At 54.5% G+C, this 12,789-nt stretch overlaps 4 protein-coding genes across 4 annotated transcripts; 2 read left to right on the top strand and 2 right to left on the bottom strand.

The window, feature by feature from the left end:
* Nucleotides 1-1,719: 1,719 nt before the first annotated feature.
* On the top strand, nt 1,720-4,928 carry NCS54_00244100 (Hypothetical protein; the record flags this gene model as incomplete). The annotated part of the gene is made up of 6 exons (XM_053148039.1): nt 1,720-2,226; nt 2,300-2,569; nt 2,623-3,084; nt 3,137-3,692; nt 3,741-3,862; nt 3,912-4,928. 6 exons carry the CDS (start codon nt 1,720-1,722, stop codon nt 4,926-4,928), a joined length of 2,934 nt encoding a protein of 977 aa, XP_053004014.1.
* Nucleotides 4,929-5,851: 923 nt separating this feature from the next.
* On the bottom strand, nt 5,852-6,705 carry NCS54_00244000 (Hypothetical protein; the record flags this gene model as incomplete). Its single annotated transcript, XM_053148038.1, has 5 exons — nt 5,852-6,026; nt 6,083-6,216; nt 6,265-6,504; nt 6,557-6,621; nt 6,669-6,705. 5 exons carry the CDS (start codon nt 6,703-6,705, stop codon nt 5,852-5,854), a joined length of 651 nt encoding a protein of 216 aa, XP_053004013.1.
* Nucleotides 6,706-7,405: 700 nt separating this feature from the next.
* On the bottom strand, nt 7,406-7,912 carry NCS54_00243900 (Hypothetical protein; the record flags this gene model as incomplete). Its single annotated transcript, XM_053148037.1, has 1 exon — nt 7,406-7,912. The coding sequence occupies one exon, from the start codon at nt 7,910-7,912 to the stop codon at nt 7,406-7,408; it is 507 nt and encodes a 168-aa protein (XP_053004012.1).
* A 1,131-nt stretch (nt 7,913-9,043) lies between these two features.
* On the top strand, nt 9,044-12,463 carry NCS54_00243800 (Lon protease-like protein, mitochondrial; the record flags this gene model as incomplete). The annotated part of the gene is made up of 2 exons (XM_053148036.1): nt 9,044-12,241; nt 12,299-12,463. 2 exons carry the CDS (start codon nt 9,044-9,046, stop codon nt 12,461-12,463), a joined length of 3,363 nt encoding a protein of 1,120 aa, XP_053004011.1.
* Between the last annotated feature and the right edge of the window lie 326 nt (nt 12,464-12,789).

Here is a 12,789-nt window from a genome sequence, read left to right as displayed (position 1 = left end):
TGGATCTCCTTTTTCTTACCGTCTGTCTCTCTCCTGTTTATGCTCGGGAACATGGTTGTGCAGAAACAATCACTTTAGATGCTGCAAGGCCTGACGATAACCTGTTGGTGTGGACGAATGTCAGCGGAGACGACCCCATTCCCGTGCAGCTAGGTGGTCCTCCATCTAAGCTGAGTTGGTGTTAGCATCCAAGACAACGGTACGTGATCCCAGCTAGCGGCTTGGTGGATGACCTGGGTATTCCTACCTTGTGTCTTGACTGAGCTGGTCAAGATGCCTCTCCCTCCAAAGCTGTGCGTGCTGGACCATTGCCGAAGTCCTCCGGCTGTCCACTAGGGCTCTCTGGAACGCAGTCGGTTTGAATCCCGTCCCCGGGGAGCCTGTCTCCCGTGTCCCGTTTGGAGAGCCGCCGCCAGTGCAACGACAGAGGCTGCAGGAGGTGCCTCCTCGCCTGGCACCTGGGCTGATGGTGCCCCCCACCGCCCAGAACGCAAAGCGCGCCCATGCCATGCCATGCCCTAGGGGGGGGGGCCGCTTCGTTGCCGTTCGAAGGTCACCGAAGGCCGGCAGCGATCCCGCTGCTGTTCACCTTGTCGTCATTGGGGTTGGTCGTCGTGGTTGGTGACTTGTCTATTGCGAGCGAGAGTGCCCTAGCCCCGGGTAAGAAGAGTAGAGTTCTCACGCTGGCGGTACGTGATTGGGCGTACTTGGGGATTCAACTGAAGCGACCAGATTCCAAGATCTGTGCGATCAGAACCTCTCTGCTTGCCCTTGGTAGTGGTGGTGGTGGCTGCTCACAGTGGCTGTCGTTTATCCATGCCCTTGCAAAATCCACTCAGACTGGCTTCTGCTTCTCAGCGCACTCGGACAGGCGTGCTCGTGCCCTCATACGCACAACCACTGGGTCCAACTTGCATACGGGAGTGCACCTCTCCCCCCGGGCTCTGCATGCTGTACTCATGCCTCTCGCGCTGACGGACTGAGGTGCGTATCTCATCCCACTCCCGCTCCACTCTCTGGCTGTTTCTTGTCTCGGGCTGGTCGATGGATGAGCTGAGCTCGCTGTGTCGGGCGGCCTTACAGGGCACTCACAGGCGGCGCATGTACCGGGGGGGCTGTCTTTTATGGAACTCTCCCCCAGGTAAATCGCAGCCACTGGGTACGTAGGGGCTGTAGGTACCTCCCCTAGCTGTATCTCCATGCCTCTACTCTGCCACTCACAGCTTCTGAATTGCCTTGGCCTCTCCACCTTGGCCTCCATGTCCTGTCCTCGACAGAGCACGTCCTGCTGACTTGAGGTTCCTCGCTTTTTGCTGCCAGAACTGTACTGTAGGTACGTAGTGCATCTCCGCTCCATCCTTCCCTCCACCTCTCTCACCTACCTACCTGACCTTCGTAACCCTCCCTCTCCTTCCTTCTCCCTCTCCCTCGTCAGACTTGGAAAGAGCTCACAAACACCACCATCTTTCTTTCTTCCCCCCTTCCCCCCTGCCCCCTTCCCCCTCCCCACCGTTTCTTGCCCAGCTTCTTCGATACCCTTTTTCCCTTTTATCATTGCCCTCATCTCATCTTTTTCCTGGTCAGGTCAGGTCAGGTTCTCTCTCTTGCTTCTTCTCCACCTCCCGCCGCCGTCCTCGCTCCCGTCCACCTCCACCTTCGCCGACCGTCGCCGCCCACGCCTCGGACGACGACGACGACGCCTTCACCTCGCTCCCCATCATGAATAAGTTGGCAAACATGCGTCACTGGTCGGAAAGAATGACACCCAATTTCGGAATGGGCCGTCCCAATCCCAATATGCCCATGAATGCCCTCAACCACCCCAAGAACGCCGCCCAACCCGGTCAGCCCATCGCCTCCCCTCAAGCCGCCGATGCCACGATCCACTACTCGTTCAACGTCCCATTCGCTTCCGATCTTGCGGGCCCCGACACCGAGGACATTCTTCACGCGACCACTGACGCCGTCCTGCGATGGACGCACCCCGAGGACGCGCCGGACGACGTCCAGATTCACGAGCTGCCCGTCCATGGACAGAACCTGAACAACCTCCGAAGGCTGTGCCGCGACCTCTCCAACGGGCCCTTACCCATCGAGGCTCATGTCCTTTCGACCACGCCCAAGAACGGCAAGGGCCAGCAGGTCACCACCGTCTGTCTCTCGGGCTCTCCAGAGCTGGTCCACAAGAGCCGAGAGACCATTTTGAATGATACCCCCATTTCTCTCGTAGGTTTCGATTGATCTCGCACCAGGCCCGTCTGTGGCATGCTGGCAAACCTCTTCTGACTTCTCCCCGTAGCGTTGCACCACAATTGATGTTGATGGTCAACTCGTTTGCGATCTCAATGCTGGAGTGCTCAAGAAGCCCGTTACCGATACCCTGGATTACATCTCGAGCTACTGCGGCGTCGATATCTTCCTTCTCGGCCCCAAGCTCACCCCTGTCGTGGATGGCATGACTGGTGATTCCGAATTGCGGATGGATCAGCGATGGAGAGTCGCCATCTACGGCGACATCTTGTCGTCAGAGCATGCCAAGGCTCGGGTCCTGATTCACATTGATACGCTGGTACAGATTCTCCCTCGTCAACGTTTTATTTGCAAAGTTTAACACTTCTCCAGCTTGGCCGTATTGTCGATGGAACCAAGCTTGAATTGTCCTGCCACCAGCTCGTCTGCGGACGTCACCGCAAAAACATCAAACTCATCGAGTCGTCCACCGGGACCGCCATCTACTTCCCACCTCCGTTCTCGCAAATGTACCGCTACTGTCCCCCCAACGCTACTCGCCGTGATCCCTCGGATGTCTTCATCACCGGTGAAACTCCCCAGGCGATCGAGCTCGCCAAGCAGAAGCTCCATGAGACGGTCCAGCGGATCAGGCTCTACGTTAAGGACGTGACCATCCCTGCCGCTAAGATTGACAGCATTCTGCTTGGCCGTTTGGACAAGGTCCGCAAGATTCTCGAGGCTAACGGCACCTACATCATGTTCCCCCCTCTGGCAAGCCAGCGGAACATGGTGAGAGTCCAAGGCAGCGAGGGTCTGCACGTAGAGCGAACTGTTAGGGAAATCATGTCCCTGGTCAGTGGCAAGATCCTCTACTTTCGATTTGAGTTGACTAACAATGCGACAGGCCGGCCAGTTCTACAGCGCCGGGTGGTACATGCAACATCCCGAGGCTAGGCAGCTTCCCAACCCAGCTGACATCAGGGCTATGCTTGTTGATATTTGCGCCAATTCGGATGCCGATCTCTCGTTTGACAAACTGAACTTTGCCATCACTGGCTCCGACGATGCTGTCAAGTCTGCCCTTGAGGTTATCTCGGACATCAAGTTTGTTGCGCAGGCTCAATATCAGATCCGTGTCAAGATTGAGCTTGCCAATGAGCACAAGGAATTCGTCAGTGGCAAGAAGAACGGCAAGATCAACAAGATCATGGGGCAGAGCAATGTCCAGATCATTTTCGATGGCTTCAACGAGTACAACTTCAACATCGATGTCATGGCGGCAAGCTACGATTCCATGAAGCAGGGTCTGACGCTGGTTGAGCAGGAGATGCCCGCATCCATCTCGTTCCACGTTCCTGATCAGTATCACAAGCGCATCATTGGCATTGGTGGACAGCACATTCAGCGAATTATGAAGAAGCACTCGGTCTTCGTCAAATTCTCCAACGCTATGGACAGAGGTAATGCTCCTCATCAGCGTATCTAATACCCAAACTAATATTTCGTAGGTGGTATGGGACGAGAGGACGACGACATCAAGGTGGATAATGTTATCTGCCGCACCCCAGCTCGCAACGCACAGAACCTCGACGCTGTCAAGAACGAGATCCTGGAGATGGTTGACCGCGCTGTAAGTGAGGTCCAAATTATTGTTTTTGTCAATTCTAATGCCGGTTTAGGACTCCGAGTATACCTCTCAGATCGTCAGTGTTGATCGACTCTACCATCGCCAGCTCATTGCCAGGCTTCCGGAGATTGACGAGCTCGAGCAGAAGTACAACTGCAAGATCAATTTCCCCAGTACCGAGCAGGCCAGCGACGAGGTGACCGTGAATGGCCCTCAGTGGCAGGTTCCCCACTGCGTTGACGAGTTCTTGGGCATGGTTCCTGACAAGCATGAACTCGTTCTTGCTAGAAGCCCTGAGCTGATCAAGTTTCTCGAGTCTCCCGAGTTTGCCCATGACCTTGTGCCCAAGCTGAAGAGCCAGCACGAGGTTGAGCTTACCATCCACCAGAACCCTGATGAGCTCACTGAGGATGGATCTCCTACAGTCACTCTGCTTTGGGGTTTTACCCGCAACAATGCTGGTGGTCTCCGCGATGCCATGGACTTTATGCAATCGCAGTTCGCGACTTCTGGGGCCGAGGTGAACATCGTTAAGGGCGCTCTCCCTCGCCCCAAGTCGGACTCGTTCGAGGACTCTCTGCAGTACTTTGATTCTAAGCTTCTTCAGCATGCTCCGGCCCCCGTCGCTACTGACTCCCCCGTCAAGACTGGCTTCGGTGATGACGTCGCCCGCGAACGAAGCAGCATCCTCGACCGTCTCCGAAAGCCCGGCAGCATGACGTCGATCTCTTCCTTCTTGGATCGCAGAAAGAACAGCTCGCACTCGGCCAACAACTTCTTCAAGGGCTCCAGCAACGTGTCCAAGTCTTCGCTCATATCAATCGAGTCAACCCGCAGCTTCAACGCTGATCGAAACCCCTGGAACGACAGCGGCGTGAACCTTCCAGACGACGACAACCCGTGGGCGCCACGACCCTACAGCACCCACATCGACAACAAGCTGTCGATTCCTCAGCCCGGCGACATCACGCCTCGCCACAGCACCCGCGCGTCCGGCGACAGCGGGCGCCCTTCCACATCTCATTCTATGAATTCAGGATACCCCGCCCCTATTGGGCCTTTCCGTTAGATTCCCCCGTGTTAGAACCTCTACATGCAAATACCCCGGCTGGATATACCCTGGCGTAAAATACCCTGGAACGTCGACTTGTGCATCGGTCGGTTTACGTCTTGTCATGTTTTGTTTTGCTCGACTGTGTCTGAGTGCTCTGTTACTGGTTTTTGATTTTGCTGCATTTATTTATTCTGCTTTTTTTCTTGTGGTTATCGGAATCGGGGGTTCTCTTTTGATGACTTGACGCCCGCTCATTATACCCACCCAGTCATGCAACGAAAAGCTGAAGACAAAAAAAACGAAGAATACCCCTGGTTGCCGAATGAGAAGGAAAGGATGTTTTGGGACATGGTGGGATGGATGTTTGGGGAGAAAGATACCAATGTCAACGAAAACAAGAAACATCAAAAGTCTGCCTATCTGAAGGCAATGACCATACACGGAGTCAAAGACGGGAGAGGATTGTTTGAGCCGACATATATAGTTGGCATGATGGCATCATGCCGGCAATGATGGTTGGCAACTGGTTTACTCGCTCCACGGCGACTTGTCCTGGAACCAAAAGGGCATCGCGACAAACGAAGCAATTTGCTAGCGAGCGGAGACGAAAAGTTGAGAGCATCGCCAAACGGCAACTTGAGATTGAGAAATGACAATGATACCTGCGGCATGCCCGCGATTGCTCCACGAATAAAGTGCCTCTATCCTTGATAGTGCTCAGATTGTGATACAAAACTGCCAGATAACCGGCTGCGTTGAAATTCCTTTGTAACGTGGAGAGTTGGAGGAGAGCTACATGATCCAAACAAGAGACACCAGAAATGAGGCGGGCATTCTAACCAACTTGATATTCATCGTGAGTGACAGCTATCCATATTACTACACACTGGCTTCCAGACACCCTGTACATCCCCAACAGCCTAACCTCTTTGCCACGATTACTTCTCCTCAGTTGGAGGAGTCAGGATCTTGGCCACAGCTGGTCTGGCCATGAGGCGGTTGTGCCATGCAACGAAGTTGGGGTACTTGTTCTCAATATCAAACTTCTTCCACACGTCACCAGCGATAGGGATGACCGTGTTCCAGGGGATAAAGGCAAGATCGGCATAAGTGCTTCATAGAGTTTAGTATTTGCTCCGTTGGGGGAAATGTCATTGTTGGGGACTCACTACTTGTTGCCGACGAGATACTCCTTGCCCTCAAGGATATTGTTCAGGACCTCGACAACGCGGACCATTTGTTCTTCGTAGCGCTCCTTAGCCGACTCGACCTGTTCCTTGTGGAAGAAATGGAACCACATGGTCTCGTTGTTTGTCAGTCATGAGTTCTCTACAGGGTATCTGCTACCTACCTGGCCGTAGTAAGGCCCCTGTCCAGACATCTGGAAGTGCAGATACTGCTTCAGGTACCACTTCTCGGGCTCGGTGTCGAACGAGAACTTGTGGTCCTTGTCGTACTTTTCGATGAGGTACTCGAGGATGGCGCCAGATTCCCAGATGGTGATGCCCGTGTTTGGGTCCTCGATGGCGGGGACACGGCCATTGGGGTTGATCTTGACAAACGACTCAGCCTTAGGGTTGGGGATTTCGACCTGTCAAGTCATGTTAGTGTATAGGAGTATGGCATTTTGGGAGTGTCCGCACAGCTGTGTAGGGGATACCTAGCTCCTCGAGGAGGATGGTAACCTTCTTGGGGTTGGGTCCCCTGCCTGTGTAGTGTTAGAGCCGTAACGTAGCGGAGGTGCTAAAGGCTAACCATGGACATAGACGGTGATGGGCTTGAGGTCAGACATGTTGGTTGATTTCTTTGCTTGATAAGGGGAGTATGGTATTCGGTGCCGGTTCTGGTTGTTCAAGTGCTGAGTTATCTGGTGATGCTCCTCTCCATTCTCTCACAACCCAAGCAGTCTTAAATACATCAGCTGTATCTGATTCATGTCCTTTCAGCTTCTCTGAAACCCGTCTCTATAGCCTCAACTCCGTTTCCTAATCCCGTTCTTTCAAAGCATTCATGGACGATTCATAATCATCAACACCAGGATCCGCAACTCCACGTCAGGATGAAGTGAGAGGATCGTCCAACCCTCCTTCAATCGGCACAATCATCCCCGATCACAATCCGCTCTACAGGCCTTGAGGAAATACACATGAAAGGGTAGATGTAGCCGCGCGTGTACTGACTAAGGAGGAGTTGTGGGGGATATTCTTGAGGCGCCAATTGGTTGCCTGTCCCAATCTGGCGATACGCTTCGACTTTGGCGAGGAGAGGCTGGAGCAAGGCCCGCGGCACGCTGGGAGGTTGAGCCGCCTCAGGGTCGAAATGTCTCCGAAATTATTCAGCGATATTGTAAGCAGCTTTTGAGCATCAGGAGATTGTATTCTTGTCATGGAGCAGGGTTGCGGAGATTGAGTTGCCAAGGAATCGAATTTCGACCAATGCTATTCTCATGTCCTAACCATGTCTATGTGATGTTTGTCTAGGGCCAGCCTCGCCTAGTCATCCCAGATAGCGGCCTTTGCCTTGTCAGCCTCCTCTTGTCGCTTCTTCTCTTGTTCGCGCTCCTGCTCCCGCTTCTTCTTCTCCTGCTCACGGATGCTCTTCTGATAAGCCCGCTGCTCCTCGGTCTGCTTGGGCGCCTTGAGGCCCAGCCCGGCAGCAATCATCCGTCGGGCCACAGCGTCCGTCTTCTCGGGCCGCTTGGCTGATTCTCCGGCGACTCTGGGACCGGGCGCGTCCTCTGGAGGCGTCCACGCCGACCCTCCAACGGGTGACATGGGAGTCGGAGGTGGTGGTGCAGGCGTTGCGCTGGGCGTCAGCTCATCAGCCTTGTCAGACTCTGCTTCGGGCTCGGAGTCGGAGACGTCTTCATCCTCCCATGAGTCTGCCACGACTTTCTTGGCTTTTTTCTTTGGTACAGGCTCTTTGGTTTGAGTTGGTTCCTTGTTGCTTGTGATGGAGAGCTTGTTGATGGAGGCCGAAACGTCAGCGTCGTCAGACATGGCGGCGGGTCGTTGCGAGAAAGAGGTCGACTTTGCGATGTTTATAAAAGTCTGGCTATAATTGAGACTGGAGCATGCGAGTTTGAATGGCCGTTATTGATGATGGCAGTTCAGTGTTCGGGCTTGAAGAAGAGAAAATGATGCCTGAATTGAGTTTGCGGAGAAGGTGTAGGGTAGTCATGATGGTGATGGCAGCATTCTTTCCTGTTTCGTTTACTTTGCAGGACATGCTATCCTTCTTGAATTCTATGGGTTTTCTGGTCTCTTGATGCGCATATGCTTTATTGAATCTTAGGATAGTTTATGATCTTTCTGGGGGAATAGCCTACAATTGCGCGCTGAATACAACGACATCAGCTCTTTCACAGATCATGAAATGCGACTTCAAAGAGTAACATACGCAACGTGAGATCATTTCCTCAAAAAAGAAAAAGAAGAAAGCTCCAAAGTGAAAACAGGCTCTCACTCTATAAACAAAAATGTTAAGATAGAAATGAAGATTGCCCATCTCTGGCATGGTCATGTTTATGTCAAGGCTGATTCATCACCATATCATGTTGCACTGAGCACTGACGCTTCAACTTTGATATGCTTGACAACCATGAAAAGAAACCTCACTATTAACCACCATGATAAGTAAAACTACTATATACTCCATCTATACCTTGATACTATCATCACCATAACGGCACGCGAGCCCCGGTAACTGAATATCGCAATCTGATAAGAAATCCGCCATTAAAAGCCGAGATTGGCCGACGGGTGGGCAAGTGGGCAACAGCTTCGGCATCCGATATTCTCCCGATGGAAGCTCATGGTTCTGTTCCATTCGACTCGAAATTTTGGATGATGTCGACGTTAAGTCCGACGTCGCCATAAGACATTATTAAGTCGCCTCCACCACAACTTGAGCCAAGCCGAAGCGGCGATGCGCACAATTGCGGCCAACAGAACCTCTACCTGCCACCCCTGATAGAATCTCTTCTCAATCCTCTTTCTCTCCTTCATCTCATAATTCTTCCCCTTCTTAATTGCCTTGTCCCCCCCTCCAAAGAACGGCCCATCGCGGGGCTCTTAGCTTCTAATCATCTCCAGCTCCGTCCTCGCTCGTCTGCCTAGACCACGCCCAACATGATCCCGCGTTCACGCCTCTCCGGCCGCCTCATCCTCGAGCGCTCTGCCGCCCATGCATCCCGAGTCTCTTCCGAAGCCATCGCCGCTCGATGGACCTCTTCGCCCGCCTACCGAAACCGTCACATCTGCGCTCGCCGGCTGCCCGCCATTCAGCCGCGGTTAGCCTCCGCCGCCTTCTCCACGGCCGCACGCCTCGGAAAGGAGAAGGACAGCAAGGACAAAGGCTTCTTCGAGTCCGCTATAGAACCATTGACCGAGCCGTTGTCCGAGGAGGAGGCCCAGGCGAACCTGGAGAACAAGCGGAAGGAGGCCGAGGACAAGCTTTCGGCCGAATCGAGAAATCCAGGGCCTGACTCACCTGGCTCTGGCAAGAATGACGCCGGAGGTCAATCACAAGACGGAAAGGCCGGGAGTGCGGCTGGAGGTTCTGCAGGATCTGGTTCCGGGAGCGACGGCGGTGACGGAGGCCGACGCGGTCGAAAGTCGTCCGCCGAGAAGGCTCTCCAGAAGCCTGTGGTTCCCGAGGTCTATCCCCAGGTCTTGGCCATCCCCATTGCCCGACGGCCGCTCTTCCCTGGTTTCTATAAGGCGATTACCATCAAGGACCCCGATGTGGCCAACGCAATCACCGAGTCCATCAAGCGTGGGCAACCCTATGTCGGCGCCTTCTTGTTCAAGGACGAGAACGAGGACGAGGATGTCATCCGAAACCCCGACGATGTCTACGACGTAGGTGTCTTTGCCCAAATCACAAGTGCATTCCCTATCCACGGCCAAGAGGGAGCTCTGACCGCCATCCTCTACCCTCATCGACGTATCCGATTATCCAGCTTGCTGCCTCCCGGTGGCCAAGATGCTGCCAAGAAGACCGATTCCAAGACCGAGCCTACACCCGAACCCATTCCCCAGAAGCCCGCCGAGGAGGAGGCTACGCAAGAGAAGAAGGGCGATGTCGTCGCCAGCTTCGAGGAGAGTGCTGTGGAGAAGAAGCCCGACCAGACCGCAGAGAAGTACGAGCCGACCTCGTTCCTCAAGAGATACCCCGTCAGCCTGGTCAACGTCGAGAACCTTGTCGATGAGCCATACGACCCCAAGAGCCCTGTTATCCGCGCCGTCACCAACGAGATCGTCAACGTCTTCAAGGAGGTGGCCACAATGAACAACCTCTTCCGTGACCAAATCTCGACCTTTTCCATGAGCCAGTCCACCGGAAACGTGACATCAGAACCCGCCAAGCTTGCCGACTTTGCCGCCGCCGTGTCGTCGGGCGAGCAGAAGGAGCTGCAGGAGGTCCTGGGATGTCTCAATGTGGAGGAGAGGATGCAGAAGGCCCTGGTGGTGCTCAAGAAGGAGCTCATGAATGCCCAGCTACAGTCCAAGATTAGTAAGGATGTGGAGAACAAGATCAGCAAGAGACAGCGCGAGTACTGGCTTATGGAGCAAATGAAGGGTATCCGCCGTGAGCTAGGCCTCGAGTCGGACGGTAAGGACAAGCTGGTCGAGAAGTTCAAGGAGAAGGCCAACAAGCTCGCCATGCCCGATGCCGTGCGCAAGGTCTTTGACGAGGAGCTCAACAAGCTTGCTCACCTCGAGACTGCTGCTTCCGAGTTCAACGTGACGAGGAACTACCTGGACTGGCTCACACAGATCCCCTGGGGTCGGAGGAGCGCCGAGAACTTTGGCATCCCCAACGCCGTCAAGATCCTGGACGAGGATCACCACGGCCTCAAGGATGTCAAGGACCGTATTCTCGAGTTCATCGCGGTTGGCAAGCTTCGAGGCACTGTCGAGGGTAAGATCCTCTGCTTCGTCGGTCCTCCCGGAGTGGGCAAGACCAGTATCGGAAAGTCGATTGCGCGAGCCCTCAACCGAGAATATTACCGATTCAGTGTCGGAGGTCTTACCGATGTTGCTGAGATCAAGGGTCACCGAAGGACCTACGTCGGTGCCCTTCCCGGTCGTATGATCCAGGCGCTGAAGAAGTGCCAGACTGAGAACCCTCTTATCCTGATCGATGAGATTGACAAGATTGGCCGAGGATACCAGGGTGACCCCTCATCTGCACTGCTGGAGCTGTTGGACCCTGAGCAGAACAGCTCTTTCCTGGACCACTACATGGACGTGCCCGTTGACCTGTCCAAGGTCTTGTTTGTGTGCACAGCCAACATGACCGACACCATCCCCCGACCTCTGCTCGACCGAATGGAGATTATCACCCTCTCGGGCTACGTTGCTGATGAGAAGATGGCCATCGCCCAACGGTACCTCGCTCCCGCCGCCAAGGAAACCGCCGGACTTCAGAATGCCGACGTCGTCCTGAGTGAGGAGGCCATTGAGGAGCTGATCAAGTCGTACTGCCGCGAGTCGGGTGTCCGAAACCTCAAGAAGCAGATCGAAAAGGTCTACCGCAAGTCTGCCCTCAAGATCGTTCAGGAGCTCGGTGAGGATGTTCTCCCTGAGGAGGACGCCCTGACCGAGGAGGGCAAGTCTGCGCTCGAGGAGGCTGAGAAGAAGAAGGAGGAGGCGGCCAGCACAGGTAAGGAGTCGGACGTGGAGAGCTCTTCCGAGTCTGGCGAGACTGGTACGGCCACGGAGAAGCCCCGCAAGCCTCTCCGGGTTCCCGACTCGGTCCACGTCGTCATCGGCAAGGACAACCTCAACGACTACGTTGGTCCCCCCGTCTTCACCTCGGATCGTCTGTACGACGTCAGCCCCCCTGGTGTCTCCATGGGTCTCGCCTGGACACAGCTTGGTGGTGCTGCCATGTACATTGAGTCGATTCTGCAGGCTCCCCTTCGACCAGAGACGCGGCCGCACCTCGAGATCACGGGTAACCTCAAGAACGTCATGAAGGAGTCCACCACGATCGCCTACTCCTTTGCCAAGGCTTTCATGGTCAAGGAGTTCCCCGATAACCACTTCTTCGACAAGGCCAAGATGCACCTTCACGTTCCTGACGGTGCCGTCTCCAAGGATGGTCCTTCGGCTGGTATCACCATGGCTACTTCGCTCCTTTCCCTCGCCCTCGACACCCCTGTTGACCCGACCGTCGCTATGACTGGTGAGCTTACACTCACTGGCAAGGTGCTGCGTATCGGCGGTCTTCGCGAGAAGACTGTTGCCGCTCGTCGCGCTGGCTGCAAGACCATCATCTTCCCCAAGGACAACATGTCTGACTGGCTGGAGCTGCCTGAGGTACGTCTACGCTATGTTTCTACTATAATTTTGGCCCCTGACTAACAACTTCAACAGAACATCAAGGAAGGCCTTCAAGGCCATCCTGTGGCCTGGTACCCTGAGGTCTTCAATCTCGTCTTCCCCAACCTTGACCGCGAACAGGCCAACAAGTGCAAGATCCGCGAGTGGGAGGAGCAGCAGAAGAAGAACAACCCCGAGTCCGCCGAGGAAGAAGACTAGACGCCGACAAAACGGCGAGGTGAAGAGCATGTCATCGACACGGGGGCGCAAAGCATGGCATCAATGTAGGAATTGCAGGGTATGCATGATTTGAGGGGCGTTTGGGCACCGGGGGGGCAAGAATCTTAGATGGAAACGATATAAAGACTCCTACTCTGTTATTACCAGTCTGTGGACTTTTGTACTTTTAGAAGCATGCATCAGCGGGTTTTGGAGACAAGCAGCTGATGAGCAAATGCCAGCACGTGGGCGACGCCTCCATGTGCAATTGTACATATAGGAAAAGCGACGTCATACTGTTTACCTGAATCCCCTCATTGGGCGCA

Source organism: Fusarium falciforme, chromosome 2 (genome assembly GCF_026873545.1).
Source record: "Fusarium falciforme chromosome 2, complete sequence".
Classification (NCBI taxonomy): domain Eukaryota; kingdom Fungi; phylum Ascomycota; class Sordariomycetes; order Hypocreales; family Nectriaceae; genus Fusarium; species Fusarium falciforme.
This window is presented reverse-complemented; position numbering and strand designations above follow the sequence as displayed.